Genomic DNA, 22,716 nt, shown 5'->3' on the forward strand with positions numbered 1-22,716 from the left:
AGGTACGGGATGGGGAGAATGACGGTTGTAAGTACGAGATGGGGAGAATTACAGTGTAGGTACGGGATGGGGAGAATGACGGTTGTAAGTACGAGATGGGGAGAATTACAGTGTAGGTACGGGATGGGGAGAATGACGGTTGTAAGTACGAGATGGGGAGAATTACAGTGTAGGTACGGGATGGGGAGAATGACGGTTGTAAGTACGAGATGGGGAGAATTACAGTGTAGGTACGGGATGGGGAGAATGACGGTTGTAAGTACGAGATGGGGAGAATTACAGTGTAAGTACGCGATGGGGAGAATGACGGTTGTAAGTACGAGATGGGGAGAATTACAGTGTAAGTACGAGATGGGGAGAATGACGGTTGTAAGTACGGGATGGGGAGAATTACAGTGTAGGTACTCATCATGTTCAATCATGATATTCATGTGCTGAGCTCTGTTTCACTTGTCATTGTAAATCGTGTAATCAGGTATTGTAATTAGAAAACACACCTTGTCTTAGTGGATATATTAGTTTATTGTAATAGTACTATTAACATATCTATCCATTTAATTAATTTTCATGTTCTTATAACACATGATACTAAAATTTCCTTTTAACCCATATATGAGAACCAGTCCATTAAATACATATGTTATACACCGTTGTATTCTGGGTAATGGTTATCACGGCAGTATAAATTCGGGGTGACACCTGTGGGTTAACCAAATGAAAGGGTTATTGTACACTAATACACTAATACCAGATATATTTCGAAGTGTTTTTAAAATAACAGACCGATTTGTAATTCTGCCTTAACAAGATCAAGCGTGTCTATTACATGATGCACGTACGATATGATATTTGTTATAATTCACAAGAAGATTATTAATAATAACACAATATCAGATGGGTTACGTACGAGTTAGTGACCTCCCAGGTATGAGCGAAATCCTCAATACTGTACTGCTCCAGATCTATGACGTCACCACCTTTTGTCTGTATGTCATCCAAGGGACGACCGTTATTATTACCACACATACCAATGATGTTTTGAGCAAATTCCGGGGTAACAGTTATACTCAGGCGGTGAAATCCATTCCAAATGACGGTTAACGTGTTTCTGTCTGTGATTATATAGTTGTTTCCAGCACGTTTGATACCAATATCGGGTCCCATTTGGAAATCATCAGTCACGAAAATCTTAATGTTGTTTTCCTGTGTAAAATAATGAACTGTTTAATTTATATATTAAACACTACGATTGATAAAGTCTTTCGTTATCGACATTATGAAAGTCATTTTATGCAGAAAAATGCAGTATTTTTACCACGTAAAATCATATTTGCAAAAATTATTGTTCATACATGAGTTTTTGAACACACTGCATAGTATGTAATTTTATTCAGCTTCTTTCAGTCAAAATTCACAATAAATAAAAGACAAAAATATTGAGAATATAGCGAATTATCTTTTTTATAATATTTTTGTGTAATCAGTTAATTATTTAAAATTAGTTATGGGTGCATAGAAAATACATTTCATTATGAATTATTCTTGATAGAAATTTCAGAATTACTTTGTCGGAATTAGGTTTTTTTTTCAGTTTTTTTTTCCAAAAAACGAAAGAATTTGACAATGTCGAAAACGGAAAGTCTTTATCGTAGTATTATTACGCAACTACTGTTATATTTGTGTGTATCGTGGTGGGATGGGGTGGGTATGTAACTCTAGTCATTATATGTTGCGGTATATTCATTATACGATATAATGTTATAGTCATTATATGTTGCAGTCTAGTCATTTTACGATATATTGGTCTAGTCTTTATATGTTGCAGTCTAGTCATTATACGATATAATGGTCTAATTATTATATGTTGCAGTCTAGTCATTATACGATATAATGGTCTAATCATTATATGTTGCAGTCCAGTCATTATATGATATAATGGTCTAATCATTATATGTTGCAGTCTAGTCATTATATGATATATTGGTCTAGTCATTATATGTTGCAGTCTAGTCATTATACGATATATTGGTCTAGTCATTATATATTTTGCAGTCTAGTCATTATACGATATAATGGTCTAATCATTATATGTTGCGGTCTAGTCATTATACGATATAACGTTCTAATCATTATATGATGTGATCTAGTCATTATACGATATAATGGTTTAATCATTAAATGTTGAAGTCTAGTCATTATATGATATATTGGCCTAGTCATTATATGTTGCGGTCTAGTCATTATACGATATAATGGTCTAATCATTATATGTTGCGTTCTAGTCATTATACGATATAATGGTCTAATCATTAAATGTTGTGGTCTAGTCATTATATGATATAATGTACTAGTCATTATATGATATAATGGTATAGTCATTATATGTTGCGGTCTAGTCATTATACGATATAATGGTCTAATCATTATATGTTGCGGTATAGTCATTATACGATATAATGGTCTAATCATTAAATGTTGCGGTCTAGTCATTATATGATATAATGGTATAGTCATTATATGTTGCGGTCTAGTCATTATACGATATAATGGTCTAATCATTATATGTTGCGGTCTAGTCATTATATGATATAATGGTATAGTCATTATATGTTGCGGTCTAGTCATTATACGATATAATGGTCTAATCATTATATGTTGCGGTCTAGTCATTATATGACATAATGGTCTAGTCATTATATGTTGCGGTCTAGTCATTATACGATATAATGGTCTAATCATTAAATGTTGTGGTCTAGTCATTATATGATATAATGGTCTAGTCATTATATGTTGCGATCTAGTCATTATACGATATAATGTTCTAGTCATTATATGTTGTGGTCTAGTCGTTATACGATATATTGGTCTAGTCATTATATGTTGCGATCTAGTTATTATATGTTGCAGTATAATTATTAGACAATACCATATAATGAAGTCAAACCATAGAGAGTAAGTAACCATATCATATAATATAGTTTTTAAAGAAAACTGTAATGACGTTTTATACATAGCATAAATGGTCACAGATAAATAGTATGTGCAAAACGAAATGTCATAAATGCAATTATATTATTGCATTGTCAATACGAGCAAATTTTATGACATCATTGCCACAGATTATTCGTGATAATGTATTGCATTATTGAGCATCAAGGACCCGTACTATGCATAGGAATAGAATGTTGAGTTCGGAAAACAAATAAAGAGACGGGCATATTATAATAAGGGGAATTCGAACGATTAAAATCAAAACTGAAAATAACTCTGAGCTATATGAAAAATGATCATTTGTTCTTAGTTTACATGAAAAATGTCATTTCCGCCATAATGACAAACACAAGTCGTCGTCTGGCCAATCCCAGCAACTTCGCGAGAAACATCAAATGCCGACGTCCAACGCGTAAATAAACGTAGCTCACCAAAGGCAAATACGATGGCCCGTTTTATCGATGTCGACGAATCCCAGTTAAATGTGCTCGAAAATGCAAGAAATGAAAAAAAAAAAAATACTTCACAGCAGAATAAATGGGGAGTACGTGTTTTCTTCCTAGAATGGCATGCGCCACCGATTTTGAAGACCTTCCTGTCGTTGAGCTCGCCGACTTGCTGCGGGAATTTTACGCTTCAGCTCGCAAGCAAGATGGGGCGCATTACAGCAAGCCGTCGCTGTCTGGTTTACGAGCGTCAATCCATCGACACATCACTGGTCCTCCCGATCGTCCCAACATTAATATTATGTAGGAAAGGGAGTTCCAAGTTTGTATATTTTTTGTATACGTGTTATGTTGAAATGACCGATGCACACTGTATTGTGTGTGTGTGTACTTGGATTGCTATATGTTGCGAGGACAAAAATACATATATATAGCTACTTCCGAGGACATACACACCTTCCGAGGACCTTTTTCATAGTCCTCGGAAAACATAATTTATATTAATAGTTAATTCGATTATTAATACGTTTTGCGTAGCTTAGGTTTAGTATCGGGGGAAGGTATGGTTCACGTTATATTAATATTAATATAATTGTACCATACCTTACCCCGATACTAAACCTAAGCTTCGCAAACATTTCTATGTTCAGTCACGGGATATTCAACTCTTGTTTAATTAAACCTAATTAAAATGCAATTCTCCATTGTATTGCATTGTATTGTTTAATTAAACTCCAATTAAAACACAACCCTATATAGGAACGCGTTTTAATCGAGTTCATATCGCAACTATATTAAAAGTTAATTCAACTATATTAAAAGTTAATCCAATGAAGTCCTCGGAACATGTTGCAATACAAGTATGTGTGTGTGTGTGTGTGAATGGGACATCGTTGCGTGAACGCGTTGGCTACGCCTCGCACATTATGTCGTGCAAAGAGTGCTTTTGTTCAATATGAGCCACCGGGGAGTACATTAATGTTTAATTAATGTGTCATCTAGATATAGAAAAAAAGATACGAATATACAGTCTGGTAGGTCCTATCCAAATTTTCAAAGACTTGTTTGTTTGCCATGCCATTGTATTGGCAGACTAGAATAGCGTTCCGCGTCCGAACTTTTAGTTCAAGTTTGACGACCTGCATATATAATCTGGTAGACACTTAAGAAACAACAGATTAATATACAAAAATAGGCATAATTAGATTCAGGCTAATTTACATAAATGCAATAATAAATATGTCTAAATTTTAATGATGTTCATGATTTGAAGAAAAAAATACTTTTTGTGAGCGATAAGTCGTTTGTTGTTGTAAATATCATGTCTTTCCAAATTCCATGAACATTTTATTCATTCCATTTGTGTGAGTATATAGCAATATGGTGATACATTACATCGAGATAGGAACCTCACTTCTTTCAATGAGAACAAACATGTATATACGGGGGAGTTTTGGAACTGACGTTTAACCCGTAATATTTACTAACTCGAATTGTCTGATTGAACTGATGTGAGACTATTTACCCAAGCGGTTTACACAATCATTGGAAAATTGCATAGTGTGCTATATTCGTACTGTGTGAAATGTAAAATGTCACAGGTAGCAAAGACTGGTTTCAAACTCATCAAAAACATCGTCATTGTGTTGACACATAGAGACTGACGGTTGACGTGAATGCTGTGCCCGGAGTGCTGCGTTATGTGTATACGTTAGCAATTTAACCGTGTTGTATTGGGAAGGCTATCTTTCGGTGAATTTGTATCAAACCCTACACAATCTTACTGAATACGGACAATTTACTAAGATGTATACCTCTGTCAGTTCACAACATACAGGTGCTCGAAATACTGTTAGATTATTGTATTCTGTTAAATGTGAAGTATGTACTTAGTTTTCGACATAAATCAGTCATTAAATATTTCATATAGTGTTCTCCTGGTAGTATAAGGTAAGTTTTTCGTAGCTTTGGTACTTGTACTGAAACCATTCCCTGGGGCGGAACAAAATGTTGACAGTCGATGTGTGACCATACATTTGCATATATATACTATATATATGTTTCGCATATATTTTGAACAACACAAATTGAGCACAAATTTTACTGCCTTGTATTTTAAATCTACGAAAAAGATATAGTTCAGTCTGAGACGACATGGCGGTGTTATGAATAATACCGTGGTGATATAAAAACTTATTGCAGACACGTGGACACGTGAGAGCGTACTTCACACATATACCGCCAGCCCTGCCGCCAGCGTAACTTACAATGTTGTTTAGGTTGTTACCAATGAGAATATCTCAGGGACGATAATTCAATTGTGTTTCCAGATTAAATAACATAGGAGACATAGCCAAGTCCGAGATATTGGTGCAGAAACACGCAAACTTCATCTGAACATGGACTAAAGTTCTTGATTTGAATTGTCCCTTTACATGGAAAATTTGCATATTTTTGTATTTGAGTAGTTCATATCATAGAGTGGTAATTAATAGTAGATGTTCTGAGTGGGTTACGGTTACTTCTGTGACTTCCAGCCTACACTTTTAGATTCTCTGACCTTGGTATTTACAAAAATATTATGCCATCTTAGTTACGATATTTCAATAAATCACAAACAGATATCTTGTGTTGATAAAAACTTGTAAAAAAAACCTCAGCATGTATAACATTTAAAGCGCGGTAGTCGTCGCGCTGCGCATGTGCGAGATATATGGGTCTCATATAAACAAAGATGGCGACTTTGACTGTTGCGCAGATCAACGAGTACGAACTGACACGTTTCCAAGCTTAAATTAGGCAATTTTCATGTGATTGGAAGGTATCGACGGAGTCACCGGCGGTAATCGCACCTCATACTTGTGATTTCCATTTGCAGAGCGCATTAAATTGTGGGAAAATCAATGTTTATCAACACAAATGTCGAACATGCACAGCGCGACGACTACCACGCTTTACTTACGGGGGAGATGTAAAACTGCACCTTCTTAGCTTTCATCCAAATAACCACATTCACCATTTTTCATTAAGAATTGCTCTTTATTAATAGCAAAAAATGGTCATAGATGTGAATTGCCACAACACTTCGTGCTATGAATTCATTGTCAACCTTTTGTAATATCTTGATTACCTGTCATATGAACATAGATAGATCATCCTATGGCATTGACTACCTGTCATATGAACATAGATAGATCATCCTATGGCATTGACTACCTGTCATATGAACATAGATAGATCATCCTATGGCATTGACTACCTGTCATATGAACATAGATAGATCATCCTATGGCATTGACTACCTGTCATATGAACATAGATAGATCATCCTATGGCATTGACTACCTGTCATATGAACATAGATAGATCATCCTATGGCATTGACTACCTGTCCTATGCACATAGATAGATCATCCTATGGCATTGACTACCTGTCATATGAACATAGATAGATCATCCTATGGCATTGACTACCTGTCCTATGCACATAGATAGATCATCCTATGGCATTGACTACCTGTCATATGAACATAGATAGATCATCCTATGGCATTGACTACCTGTCATATGAACATAGATAGATCATCCTATGGCATTGACTACCTGTCATATGAACATAGATAGATCATCCTATGGCATTGACTACCTGTCCTATGCACATAGATAGATCATCCTATGGCATTGGCTACCTGTCATATGAACATAGATAGATCATCCTATGGCATTGACTACCTGTCCTATGCACATAGATAGATCATCCTATGGCATTGACTACCTGTCCTATGCACATAGATAGATCATCCTATGGCATTGACTACCTGTCATATGAACATAGATAGATCATCCTATGGCATTGACTACCTGTCATATGAACATAGATAGATCATCCTATGGCATTGACTACCTGTCCTATGCACATAGATAGATCATCCTATGGCATTGGCTACCTGTCATATGAACATAGATAGATCATCCTATGGCATTGACTACCTGTCCTATGCACATAGATAGATCATCCTATGGCATGGACTACCTGTCATATGAACATAGATAGATCATCCTATGGCATTGGCTACCTGTCATATGAACATAGATAGATCATCCTATGGCATTGACTACCTGTCCTATGCACATAGATAGATCATCCTATGGCATTGACTACCTGTCATATGAACATATATAGATCATCCTATGGCATTGACTACCTGTCCTATGCACATAGATAGATCATCCTATGGCATTGGCTACCTGTCATATGAACATAGATAGATCATCCTATGGCATTGACTACCTGTCTTATGCACATAGATAGATCATCCTATGGCATTGACTACCTGTCATATGAACATAGATAGATCATCCTATGGCATTGACTACCTGTCCTATGCACATAGATAGATCATCATATGGCATTGACTACCTGTCATATGAACATAGATAGATCATCCTATGGCATTGACTACCTGTCATATGGACATAGATAGATCATCCTATGGCATTGACTACCTGTCATATGAACATAGATAGATCATCCCATGGCATTGACTACCTGTCATATGAACATAGATAGATCATCCTATGGCATTGACTACCTGTCATATGAACATAGATAGATCATCCTATGGCATTGACTACCTGTCATATAAACATAGATAGATCATCCTATGGCATTGACTACCTGTCATATGGACATAGATAGATCATCCTATGGCATTGACTACATGTCATATGAACATAGATAGATCATCCTATGGCATTGACTACCTGTCCTATGAACATAGATAGATCATCCTATGGCATTGACTACCTGTCCTATGCACATAGATAGATCATCCTATGGCATTGGCTACCTGTCATATGAACATAGATAGATCATCCTATGGCATTGACTACCTGTCCTATGCACATAGATATATCATCCTATGGCATTGACTACCTGTCATATGAACATAGATAGATCATCCTATGGCATTGACTACCTGTCATATGAACATAGATAGATCATCCTATGGCATTGACTACCTGTCCTATGCACATAGATAGATCATCCTATGGCATTGGCTACCTGTCATATGAACATAGATAGATCATCCTATGGCATTGACTACCTGTCCTATGCACATAGATAGATCATCCTATGGCATTGACTACCTGTCATATGAACATAGATAGATCATCCTATGGCATTGACTACCTGTCATGTGAACATAGATAGATCATCCTATGGCATTGACTACCTGTCCTATGCACATAGATAGATCATCATATGGCATTGACTACCTGTCATATGAACATAGATAGATCATCCTATGGCATTGACTACCTGTCATATGGACATAGATAGATCATCCTATGGCATTGACTACCTGTCATATGAACATAGATAGATCATCCCATGGCATTGACTACCTGTCATATGAACATAGATAGATCATCCTATGGCATTGACTACCTGTCCTATGCACATAGATAGATCATCCTATGGCATTGGCTACCTGTCATATGAACATAGATAGATCATCCTATGGCATTGACTACCTGTCCTATGCACATAGATATATCATCCTATGGCATTGACTACCTGTCATATGAACATAGATAGATCATCCTATGGCATTGACTACCTGTCATATGAACATAGATAGATCATCCTATGGCATTGACTACCTGTCCTATGCACATAGATAGATCATCCTATGGCATTGGCTACCTGTCATATGAACATAGATAGATCATCCTATGGCATTGACTACCTGTCCTATGCACATAGATAGATCATCCTATGGCATTGACTACCTGTCATATGAACATAGATAGATCATCCTATGGCATTGACTACCTGTCATGTGAACATAGATAGATCATCCTATGGCATTGACTACCTGTCCTATGCACATAGATAGATCATCCTATGGCATTGGCTACCTGTCATATGAACATAGATAGATCATCCTATGGCATTGACTACCTGTCCTATGCACATAGATAGATCATCCTATGGCATTGACTACCTGTCATATGAACATAGATAGATCATCCTATGGCATTGACTACCTGTCATATGAACATAGATAGATCATCCTATGGCATTGACTACCTGTCATATGAACATAGATAGATCATCCTATGGCATTGACTACCTGTCATATGAACATAGATAGATCATCCTATGGCATTGACTACCTGTCCTATGCACATAGATAGATCATCCTATGGCATTGACTACCTGTCATATGAACATAGATAGATCATCCTATGGCATTGACTACCTGTCCTATGCACATAGATAGATCATCCTATGGCATTGGCTACCTGTCATATGAACATAGATAGATCATCCTATGGCTTTGACTACCTGTCCTATGCACATAGATAGATCATCCTATGGCATTGACTACCTGTCCTATGCACATAGATAGATCATCCTATGGCATTGACTACCTGTCATATGAACATAGATAGATCATCCTATGGCATTGACTACCTGTCCTATGCACATAGATAGATCATCCTATGGCATTGACTACCTGTCATATGAACATAGATAGATCATCCTATGGCATTGGCTACCTGTCATATGCACATAGATAGATCATCCTATGGCATTGACTACATGTCATATGAACATAGATAGATCATCCTATGGCATTGACTACCTGTCATATGAACATAGATAGATCATCCTATGGCATTGACTACCTGTCATATGAACATAGATAGATCATCCTATGGCATTGACTACCTGTCCTATGCACATAGATAGATCATCCTATGGCATTGGCTACCTGTCATATGAACATAGATAGATCATCCTATGGCATTGACTACCTGTCATATGCACATAGATATATCATCCTATGGCATTGACAACCTGTCATATGAACATAGATAGATCTTCCTATGGCATTGACTACCTGTCCTATGCACATAGATAGATCATCCTATGGCATTGGCTACCTGTCATATGAACATAGATAGATCATCCTATGGCATTGACTACCTGTCATATGCACATAGATATATCATCCTATGGCATTGACAACCTGTCATATGAACATAGATAGATCATCCTATGGCATTGACTACCTGTCATATGAACATAGATAGATCATCCTATGGCATTGACTACCTGTCATATGAACATAGATAGATCATCCTATGGAATTGACTACCTGTCCTATGCACATAGATAGATCATCCTATGGCATTGACTACCTGTCATATGAACATAGATAGATCATCCTATGGCATTGACTACCTGTCATATGAACATAGATAGATCATCCTATGGCATTGACTACCTGTCATATGAACATAGATAGATCATCCTATGGAATTGACTACCTGTCCTATGCACATAGATAGATCATCCTATGGCATTGACTACCTGTCATATGAACATAGATAGATCATCCTATGGCATTGACTACCTGTCCTATGAACATAGATAGATCATCCTATGGCATTGACTACCTTCTTAATTCGTATACATGTATGCATGTTATTAATGCCATGGCCAGAGTTACTGACTATTCCTTCATCAGATGTGTTGCCATAGAGACAAACATTTCAGGTCATTATCCGATTGTTGACGTAATAAACATTACTATACATCTGTCACCGTAACGCCATAAGTTACAACATACCGTAATTTTGTGGTATTGCACTGGGTATTTTCATCCTACCATATTAGGAAATGCGAATTCTAAATATGAAACGATTACGCGCGTAAGTCTTCTCTAATAATAAAAAAAACGTGGCAGCCCCGGGGTTTGACCGGAGCCCGCAAAAAAAAGTTCGCTGATTCTGTTCTAAACATTTGGTATTTCGGCATTCCTATGATGTATCCTTGGGAGGAAAAAAGTATAAAAAAAATAAGACAGACAGTAAGCCGTTGCATCGACTTCCACTGCGCGTCGGTCGATACTTCCAATGTACTGTCTTCGTGCATACTTTTCGGTATCCTCGTATACAGAATTAATGAGTGTCCTTACTGCGCGTGCGAGTTGGTAGACAATTATTTGCAGCACCTATAACATAACTACAATACACGATATGCTAGTAAAATAAATAACAACTGTACAAATATTCGACATAATTTACATATGCAGCAGCCATTCATTGGCATTTACTATCTAATAATAATAATAATGTATATTTTATTCAAATTATATGTTTCCCCCACCTATTGTCTAATATTTTAATATTGGATCCTAGGCTACAAACACGACTCGTTCGTAAAACTATTTATGTAGCCACACCAGAGGATTTATTATTATTATTCCTGTACTTTAGTATTATTCATATTATTGGTCGGACGGGAATGCGGACAAACATCGTTGAAAATTAGTATATACATTTAATATAATGGCACATTGGTACAGCACGAAATTATTTTTCAAATTGGAATCCAAAAGCGGCCTTTTATTTTTAAGGAACGCATGTTAACAGATACTAACATATCTACTATTACGTCACACATACACTCATTTCAAGAGATATTCCAAATTGGCTGGTTACCTGACAGGTATTTTAATTAGTTAATTAGGAAACCAAGATGACCCCCCTTGTCCACAAAACTATATATTTTCAGAAAGCTTATTGAATGAATTTTAAAATTGTGTTAGTATTTTTTTTGTTATGGACACTGTTGTTTGAAATATGCACAAAAATGTGCTTTTTTGGTCAAAAGTGATTTAAAAAAAATTAGCTTCTAAACCATGCTTCTGTTTCCTGTCAAAATTGGTTTATGGGTACATCTGTTTACTATGAAAAAGTGATGTCTTGAAAACTGTCTACTAGTTGTCAATTGTGTAGGACAGCAGCTCAAATTTCACTAGTTTATGCATAAATTAACACCCTAGACTAGTTGTCTGTACGATTGTTGTAACACTGTTCAACCAAAAACAATGCCCCGACGGCGTTTTGAAGATAAACACATTGTCAACCATTTGTGAAAATTTCAAAACAAAAGGTCAAAGCGTCTAGAAGCTATTTTTTTTAAATTTCTGGGATGTGCACTAAAAGAAGCTGAGATATTTGTTAATTTGCATAACAATTCACTCTTAAAGTTTGCTAATGCTCATAATTAAAATGGCTGTAACAGTTCCAAATTTAAATGTATTATCGTTTTGTTAAAAGTTAAATATAGTGCATAATATGGAGATCCCGTCATTTCTTTTTTTCACCACGTTTTGTTTTTATTATTTATGTACAGCCTTGCTAAATCTTGCTAAGCATTCAAAAGAGAGAATGTTTGCATCTGTTATCTATATTTTAAAATCGTTTTTTTTGTATGTTCCACCATTCACAATTCTACCAAATTTCAACAGACTATAGCCAAGACTGTTTGGATAATAAAAAGCAAAAAAAAAAAAAAATCACTCCCAAGTGCCCACGAACTTGCATCTCTACCCTTAAGCGACTGACGTACTGATTTATTTTACCGATGGTAGGCCGAGACATGGCTACACTATGAAGAAGATATAATGCTACTGTGGTTGTAATGGGTAAAACCGAAATGACAATTAAGTCACGAGTGAGCAAAGCCTCATGGATACACCGAATGTTCATGGGTATGATTGACCAGTCAGTAATTCACTGGCGATTCTTGCTGAATAATCCTCTAAGTTAACTTACATTCCGGCTTAATCGTCACTCACACAGCTAGACTTTAGGAAGTATTCAGTTTAGTAATAATATGAACTCATATAGGTTGGGTATATATCAACCAGCTGTGTGACTTAGGAATATTGAATGCAATATTGGCTGGTCAGATAGATTGAAGAAATCGTGGTAAAACGTTATATTTGATTGATAGCGCATCGCATAACAAAGTTCAACATTGTAATACAGACTGTGGTTATTAATTTGAGCTGGTGTATGAGTATAAGGCTGTCACAACAATTGGTCGGGACTATCGTCTATCGGAGACCCCTATGTATATAGCATCGGCATTTAGCTAGCTAGGCATTGAAACAACAATGAGACAAAAATAACTGACATTGACACTATACGTGAAAGCATTTGAGCGATACAATTACTAAGTTCGGAAGCTTTTTTTGTCCTAAAATGTCAGTCATATTATGTGTATATTTGTCTAAGGAACAATAACTGAGAGTACATTTAAAATGAAATGTGATGAAAGTGATGAAATATTTGATTTTAATATATCATATATTTTTTAAAGAAACAAAACAACTTATTTTTCATGTGTCTAGCTTTTGTGGAAGCGATGAATCAGAATGAAATTGTATGTGGACACTTTACTGCTTCATCGCTATTTTGCACTGTAAACTTAACCTGCTCAAGTAATCGAAAGTGTCTTCACTCATAGAGCATTCTATTCGTCGAATGCCTTTTTTTTTATTTTAAGAGTTGTTTTTATTAAATTATGATTGAGGAATTATTTGTATCATACTCACGTCTGTAAACAATGGTTCCGTGTTATAAGGGCTCATTCTTCCGGTGATGTGTCTTCCTTTTACCCAGACAGTAAATGCTGTAAGGCGGGCGCCAACACCTGTATCAAGAATATATCGAATATATCGGGTTTTATATATTTGTATATTTGAATTTGATAGTCTAGACTTTAGACGCAAATCTAGTTACCTGGGATAAATAAAGTTATAAATCAAAAATAAAGCAAAGCCTTGCTGGCATAGATAATTGGCCTCTACTATTAGAAATCTAGTTAATGGGGGAATATTGAAGAGTAAAACCTAATAGAAAAAACATACACATTTGGGCATTACGTTCGTGAGGGCATTTCACTATGTATTCTAAATGACGTGGTTAACCAAACATTCAGCGTATGTTGACAACTGACTGCAATACAAACTTGTCAAATAATGAAAAATAGTCATTTACTATGATGTACTGTTTTTTTTCTTGCAGGTGGTGAGCTAGTTATACAGATGCTGATGGGTTTGTGGAGAAATTTGAAGAAGATTAGAGAAAGAGATTATGGATGTATTTCAAATAAAGTTTATGATATACGCGGTATTCTGGGTGAAACACTCAATGACGAATGCAGGACACATCGGTACACTTGACTGACTAAGACAAGTGTTGTTTCAGAACGGACGTCCCATCGCCTGTGTTTCTTGCCAACATTAAGAGATACCAATGATCAATGTGTTACCAAGTAAACAGTTATAAACACTGCGGCGGTGTCTGGTTCGAACACCTTTTTATTGACAGAAACAAGTTTGAGTTATAATGTATACTGAAGTAATTACCTGAATCGAATTTGTGCTCTGCGATGACAAAATATTTTGGTTCTGTTCGGTTATCTGCAATCAATCTATACGTGCATTTTCCAGAAAAAGTGTAATTGAGGCCATCGAACGTTCTGTGAGCATCACCATCTATGACACATACTGGGGAAACTGAAAGCAATAAGAGAATGTAATCTGTTGACGAATAGTTACTAGTAAGACAGACAATATTCAGCAATACTCATGTATTTAGGCAGAATGTGCAGAATTTTTGTTTTCGAATAATTGTCTACAGTGAGCTTGTGTGTTTGGAGTAAATCAAATAACAAACACAAACATTTTGTTCTAAGCTGAAAAATAAGTTTTAAGATTTCAATTTGCATTGAATACTAAGTAAAAAGGTATTCAACAATCTTCATTTTATTTTTATTAATTTATGACTAAAGGTTCATAAAAGTGGCTTTTACTTATTGGCCTTCTACGACATTTCATTGCAGTGATCTATCAGGGGGGGGGGTAATTCTTCTCTACGGGGTCCTCCACACTTGCCAGGGGGAATTCTTCTACTCTCGGGTTCTCCACACTATCGCGTCCCCTTGAGGTACGGGATCAGGAAAGTCACTTATACTTTACAGTCAAATAAGACACACACAACGAACTACGTTTCAGCTCTCGTCTTAGTCGGTCAATCGAGCAGTCTATCAGACACAGTGCCCTGGGGAAAAATCCCCAAGACTATCGCAAGGCTGACCCAAGGCTCTTTTAGACTGCGTCAAGTCTCGCCCCAAGTCTCTCCAGGACTGGACTCTAGATTGCGTCTGTCGTGGAGTATTCGCCAAGACCAACTCAAACTCCCTTTATTCATTTTCAAAACTCTAACCAATTACAAAGCAGTAAAAAAGACTCTAAGGCGTAACCTTCAATCATAAAGCCAATCACACTAAGTACTGAATACGTCATATCTTTTGATTAATCGTTCACTACATTAATAATTACGAATACCAACTGTCAGAATTAATAGTCAGAATAGCGACGGTTATCTCGTAATTAGTTCCAAATCACTGAGCCAAGTTCCGTCCAAAACTTCAAATAGGCCTGAACGATGACAGACATAACACAGCAATTCGCTAATAATCAGCTAATTAAGTCGATCAACAGATACGCAAAAACAAATTCATGGCAGATCTACACAATTTATAGTAAGACCCGGGTGCCAAATTATTGTTTTATTCACATACCTTTAGTATCTGTTGGTGCAGCAGTCTATAATAAAACAGAAATGGAAAAGTATATTTTCAAGTTTATCTTGCACAGTCATCTAAATCATCTACTAGACAAGACAACTGTGATATTTTATTCTGAGAAATGTAACTATAGGGCATTTACTGTGAAAAAAATACTCCCAAAATAAATGATGATTGGACAACAAATTTTGAACCGACGATGATTGGTGACGACGCAGTTCATATACATGATTTTACCGAATCTGAATGAGGCACTGTGTAATGATTAAAACTGAGCTATTTTTAATATATGCCATAATTGCCAATAGAACAATGCTATGAAAAATGTAATGCAATATATAACTATACCCATAGCCTGTCGTGCTATGTATTTTGTATATGTCACAAACTTACAGTACTGTTATTTTAATGTGTTGTACCTTTTTATCATCACATAATAAAGAATAAAAGAAAAGATAGAATATAATCTAATAATCTACGATAACGATAGGACGAGGTGAGAAAAATAGCATGGGACTGTTAATACACACAGACACACGGACAGCATAAACTAATTCAGATGTAAGTCACAATTCAAATAATATATATAAATAAATATAATATAATATAAATAGTAAAGAAGTTTTTATCATTTCTGTGTTTCTCATGACAAATCACCGCCGTGTCTATACATTTGTGAGTACACCTCTGTGACGGTTTTATTCAATCGCTGATATAATACCTACAATAGTAAGTGTATTGCGCAGTGAACGGCAATATACCATGTAATATTCATTTTACGATGGCACAACTTTGGCGCCGACTCAGCAACTTCCGCGTTCTATAAGCAATTTTTACGTCGACTTAGCAACAGCAAGTTTCCAATTGAACAAGTTTTACAAGCCTATGGTGACACTAGAAAGGGCTTCTGTTTGCCGCCATATAGTGTTTGTAGTTTGTGTTTATCTATCTTTCCCTAAATATTTGAAATATACTATCGGCAACACAAGTACACAAGTGAATAATTAAGACGTGAAAAATAAATAAATAAATAAATAAATACGGCGTCATGCTACTTTATTTCTTTTTCTTTTATGCTATCGATAAAGATCTATCGTCTAGCTATTTTGAATAGTTAAAAAAACAGTTACAAAATCCTAAATGTCACTCCTGTGTTAGCTTTCTATTTAAGCCGACCTGCAATGCACGTGATCTACGAGATTTACCGTGATATCAAACTGGTCTGTATCTGTTCGTCATTGAACTAAGTAAAATGTTATATAGTTAGGTAGGAATATATAATAATAACTCGAATATGAATTCAATTTTAGAGAGTGTGGCATTGTACATACCGTGAGTTGGAATAAAACCACAACGAAAATAGCGAGTCGGCAGTCCATGATGTTACAGCTCTAAATATCTTGTACCATCTGATACAATGACACAAATTAAGTTAAAGTTAAACAAGCTTCTGATTGGATGAAATTTAGCAATAACAAGGTAGAGTAGTTAAGGCCTCCTATCTGGTAGTTCTTTCTTACCTTGAAAAACAAAAATATATTAGTGTTTTAATAAATTGAAATCCCATTAATCTAAACGTATATTTCATACCTGTCATACACGCCTTATCATATTTCGCTTATTTGTTAATTAATTATTTTCAGTGATATATATTACCAAATGTAGTTTCTTCATTAAACTAAGGAGCTGAGGTGTGTTACCCAGAATAGCTAATACCAGTGAATTGATATTCAAACATTTTAATGACACCAGTTTCATTTGTTTTTGCGTTTTTATTATATAATTATATAAAAAAACGGATTAAAACTTATGTACACAGTGCTTAACTGGTAACACATTTCTTCAATTTGACATTTTGTCATTATTTGGCGAGTACTCGTCAGAGGCATTTTGAAATATATATTTTACTTGTATGGGTGTATTCTTGTTTTGAAGGAAGTGTTTCATTGAACATTATCTGTAACAATTCGATTCTAAATTGTAATAACAATATATTATTGGCGTGACACGGTTAGATTGATTAGCTTCTCCTAGACCAAGGCCAAATAAATTCAGCAAGACAAACAATAAACTGTTATTGATGTTTATGAGGATAAAATATGTAGAGTATACAGTAGATTAAATTACATTTACAATTGGTACACACGGCACGTATTTGATTTTATGGGTCACTGTTTGAGTTGGCGTGGACAATTGTGTACAGAATCTTGTAATTTGTTTTTATTGGATGTGGTTTATAATAAACACAGGGCAAAACTATGAGTTACTAACTCATACCACTATATACTTATATCAACCAGAGAAAGCTTCGAATTTTAGCTAAACAGCTGGTCTCACAAGGATACTAATGACCTGAAGTCATGAACGTAATTTACATATACATTCTGATTATTTTGCCAGTTACTTGTTTAATAGTTCAATACATTTTCCATCACATTGAATATGCTGCATCTATAGCTCAAATATCCAGTCATTGCCACCATGTTATACTATAGTCGTAATTCCAATATGTGACCATTTATTTGGATCTTCATTGTTGTGGTGATGTGTACATGTACTTGAACTTTTGTCAGTGCGTGTCAGTGTTTCATCAGAAACTTATGTTATTTGATTTGATTATTTGCATGATTATTCGAGGTTAGGTGATATGCAACTAACAGGAAACTTGTACAATATAAAACACTATACTATGAGGTACGTCATAGACTTTCTATGACACTGAGGTTATGATATAGAATGAAGTGATCATGAAAAGTGTGGTAAGAAAGTCAATCACTCGAAAGAGATGATATGGAAAGGTGTAAACGAAGAGACCACGGCAAGGATTACGATCAATTTAAGGTTAATGTATATTTAATAAATTTAAATATACAATAACCTTAAATTAAATTGCATGTAATAATAATACCCAATTGTATATATTTTGACCAATTCAGTAGAACATAACTAAAAGTTTTTGTCTGCATGGAAACAAGCTCGGAAATTTGTAGTTATGAGTAATCTGCAATGTTCTGCCAGTATGTATATATACCTACGTAAACAATTGAAGCTGTGCCACAGATAACAAAACCACAGCTGGTTAAGTGTCATAAAACTGCTGCTGAGAATAAATATGGGGGAAAAAACTTGGTGTTAATACGGTATTAAATAGTACAACTTATATACAATAAACTGAGCAAGCTGAAAAAAAATAATACTTGAAAAAACATTTTTGGTTTAACTCTCTGTCAACTACTAACACGTGAGAACATTAAAATGAAACTGCCAAGCAACCAATGAGGAGCGTGATATTGGGAAAGCATATATTCCAAATTCATACTGACTGGCACCAGCGTGACCATTTTGAAAAATAACAAAGTGTTGATCTACAATGCACATATCGGACACACCACGCAGTGTGATGGTCGACAGCGATGTTCGCCGCTGGATTATTACAATTTGTCCGTTGTTAATTTAGTGAGTGACCTGAATGTTTCAGTGTGTTGCTGAGGGGTGAAGCTATTTTAAGCAGTGAAGTGAATAAGCAGGCATGGTTCTTGCTTTTGATTGGCCAGTGTCAACAGACGCTGGAAATTAGACAATGATTTGTTGATGGGGGAAATTATGTCGACCTTGCCTGGTACTTAAAATTAAACTAAAGCCGTTCGTGTATAAGTAGCTATTAAACACCAAAGAACACTGGGATGTTGTTTCGGGTTATGTACTCGCATCACCCATCTATCCCATAATGTTTCCTACACATATTACATCCCCTGACAGCCAAATCTGATTGGCCCTTGTAAGTAATTCGATTCTGTGATGATACAGACTGGTCATTTTTTGAAATTGCAAAACATGGCTTGTCACTTGACAGATTATTTTTGTGATGATTGTTTGGAATATGACCTATCGTGTTGTATTGCTAATTATATCATTCGTGTCTTCACCAAAATGTGTTTTAATTCCATAGTCGCTGTTGTAGAATTGTTATTCTAAGCAATGGTAATGAATTGGATTTATTTTCCTACTGAACTACTGCTTCTTAATTTACTGTTGAAATTCGTGAAGATCGCTGATAGAACTAAGAGAACATTTAGTAAACGTGTTGCTAATATACAACTATAAATACATTGATGGTTCTTATTATTTTAATCTCAGTAAACAAAGTATACTAAATAGGACGCTAAAGCAGTGCGCATACAAATAGCGGTTAGCTTCTGATGGCTGGAAATACAAAATAGTGTCATAAGTTTATGTTACTCGACAAAGGCTTTGGACATGTACATAATATTCCTTTACATTATTATAAGAATCAAAGAAGTGGGAAATCATTGTGCCAACACATACACAAACCCTGTGTGATATCACGTAAGCTAAAATGTATACTTTCAAATTCATTTATGTGTCAAAAACGTAAAAGGTATGTTAGATGTTCCGTCAACTTCGCGCTATGAATCGTGATTGTCAAGGCAAACTTAACGCTCACTCAGGCTGATTGGGCCATTCGACGTAAATGTACAAGTCAGTTGGAGTCTTTTGTGTTTTTCACGCAAATGAACTTTACGCCCTTTTACTTTATTGATGCATAAATCAATTAGCGAATTTGAAAGTATACATGTTTGTGGTAGTATTAACGAAGTGTTTTGATAAAAACTATTTTAAGGTAACAACACTTCACGAGAATTACGCCCGAGCAGTTGAAATCGACGACCAGGTTCTGTATACTGAATGTGAGGGTGTATAACGAATGTGCATATCCTTGAAATGAACATGCTCTAAGTCTCGCGTGATTTTGGGTCCAGATACAGGGCCTCCAGAAATGAAACAATTTAATGCTAGCATGCATCTCCGAAACGCCCCCAATTCCCTAATACGTGTTTCGGCCCAATCAGGGAAAGGAAAACAAAACACACAGACACTTTTTAACTACCAAAAATCATACCTCAAAATACGAATCATTTTGAATGAAATTATGGTAAATGTAAAGTGATGTGGACTTATAAGTGGCATGCACGTAAATATAACCCCTCAGTATTAATTGATATGTTGGTTCTATTAGAAGTGTCAAGGTTTATATTTTCTACGATAAAACTGTTGCCAATTAAACAGGAGAGATAGTGAGGCGACTTGCTATTAAGAGGGATACAAAACTTTGCTATTACAAAGTGTTGCGGCATCATTAATCATTACCCAGTGGCTGGCGTCGTGTAATCGATATTTCAGTGTTCACAACTAAAACGATGAATCAAGTCTAGTGTTCCACTAAACAAATTTATTTCACCATTCTCTTACACAAGGATAGTACGTTGATGAAATACACCAAATTATATAAAATAGCATAGTTCTATCTGTGTTATGTACTTACGGTGATGATAATGAGAGTTTATTATTTTTCTTATGGCTGTTAATGGATTCTGGACAACACTCGGTAACACTTTTTGCTCATGGACTGATTTGCCTGACCTGGTCATTTGTCCTAAAAGTCAAAGTGTAATGTTATATTACTTCAACTTATTAAATTCAAATTTTCCGGGAGTGGAATATTATATAGACACCTAGAAAAATAAACTTTTTCAAGTTTAATGCGGTTATTTCTAACTGAGTTATATAACGTTCTATTATAAAGTACTGTCACTGGCACGGGCCAGAAACAATTTGGCAATGTTTGGTCTAGCTATCGTTACCACATTACAGTTCATATACAAGACGTATGGTAGTATATATTTTATTATATTAGTCACCATCAGAAATATGTCTTACAATAATCGCTTACAGCGTCAAGTGAGAATAATTATAATAGTTATATTAATTATGCATAGATTATAAATTTAAAGAAAGCATACAGTACTGTTAATATTTAAATCAGTTTGTACGTAAACAAAATAAACTTTAAATAATGTATAAATGTCCCAACTATGTTGATTTCAAGAATGACAGTGGCTGAGCACGGGTTGAGGATACGATGACTGTCGAACTTGGCTGGTTTCGGTACACGATATCACAGGCTACAGTCCATCAATATCGTCAGATTCCGGTAGATGATGTCCAGTTCGAATAAGCTCAAGTTTGGTAGTACGGTCGGTTCTAAGCTTCGCCATACAAGAGCATAGGTCCAATAAGTGGCACTATTCAATAAAGTATACAATGATGAGAAAGATACAATATGGCTACATACTATTCTCAGTACTTCATACAATTTTGTCATAGATGTACGTACATTATCCTGTGTAAAGTATAAACAGCTCGTGCTTCATTTTAAATGCTATAGTTAATATATAAATTACAATATAAATAATGTAAAAGTTACAAGAATGTTGTACTCACAATGGTCAATGACACTCTGTGCAGACGAGCCCCCGGAGCACAGCTTGCTGAGTCTGTACAAGTTTTCCTCCTATAAACGCTGCCTCCCAACAACACCGGGGTCATTTATGACACCCTACACGGTTTCCGCCAGAAATAGAGGAATTTATGTTCCTACAGTAACCTGGCCCCAGCTTATACCTGGACTGGCGTGTCACAGGTGCCCCGTGATAAACGTGTTGGCTCGTCTCTCAGCTTGCACACGGACGACTGAAAGCCCGTCCTGCTAGTGCGGCGTCTTGAGTCAGAGTGACGTGTCCTCCGACCACACCACGCAAACACAGCAAAGGAATTTTGAATAAATTAAATATAAGATACACCTGTTTCTGCATTCACAACATGCACCTGTATACCAATCTAATTTCAAGACTGATTCTCGCGTGACAAGTACATTATTATAATTTATTGGTTGTTACTCTCTTGGCCCGACTGCACTGTTTGTACTGTTCAGTTTATGTTCTTCGTAATGTAATA

General features: G+C 35.7%; 1 protein-coding gene across 1 annotated transcript; it reads right to left on the reverse strand.

The window, feature by feature from the left end:
* Window positions 1–498: 498 nt before the first annotated feature.
* Window positions 499–17,365, reverse strand: LOC144347246 (BMP-binding endothelial regulator protein-like). Its single transcript, XM_085506803.1, has 6 exons — window positions 17,232–17,365; window positions 15,895–15,919; window positions 14,678–14,827; window positions 13,862–13,959; window positions 908–1,203; window positions 499–699 (listed from the first exon to the last, which is right to left on the reverse strand). Exons 1-6 carry the CDS (start codon window positions 17,277–17,279, stop codon window positions 672–674), a joined length of 645 nt encoding a protein of 214 aa, XP_085362929.1. The 5' UTR covers window positions 17,280–17,365; the 3' UTR covers window positions 499–671.
* Between the last annotated feature and the right edge of the window lie 5,351 nt (window positions 17,366–22,716).

Source organism: Saccoglossus kowalevskii, chromosome 13 (genome assembly GCF_978046115.1).
Source record: "Saccoglossus kowalevskii chromosome 13, keSacKowa6.1, whole genome shotgun sequence".
In the NCBI taxonomy this organism is placed as follows: domain Eukaryota; kingdom Metazoa; phylum Hemichordata; class Enteropneusta; family Harrimaniidae; genus Saccoglossus; species Saccoglossus kowalevskii.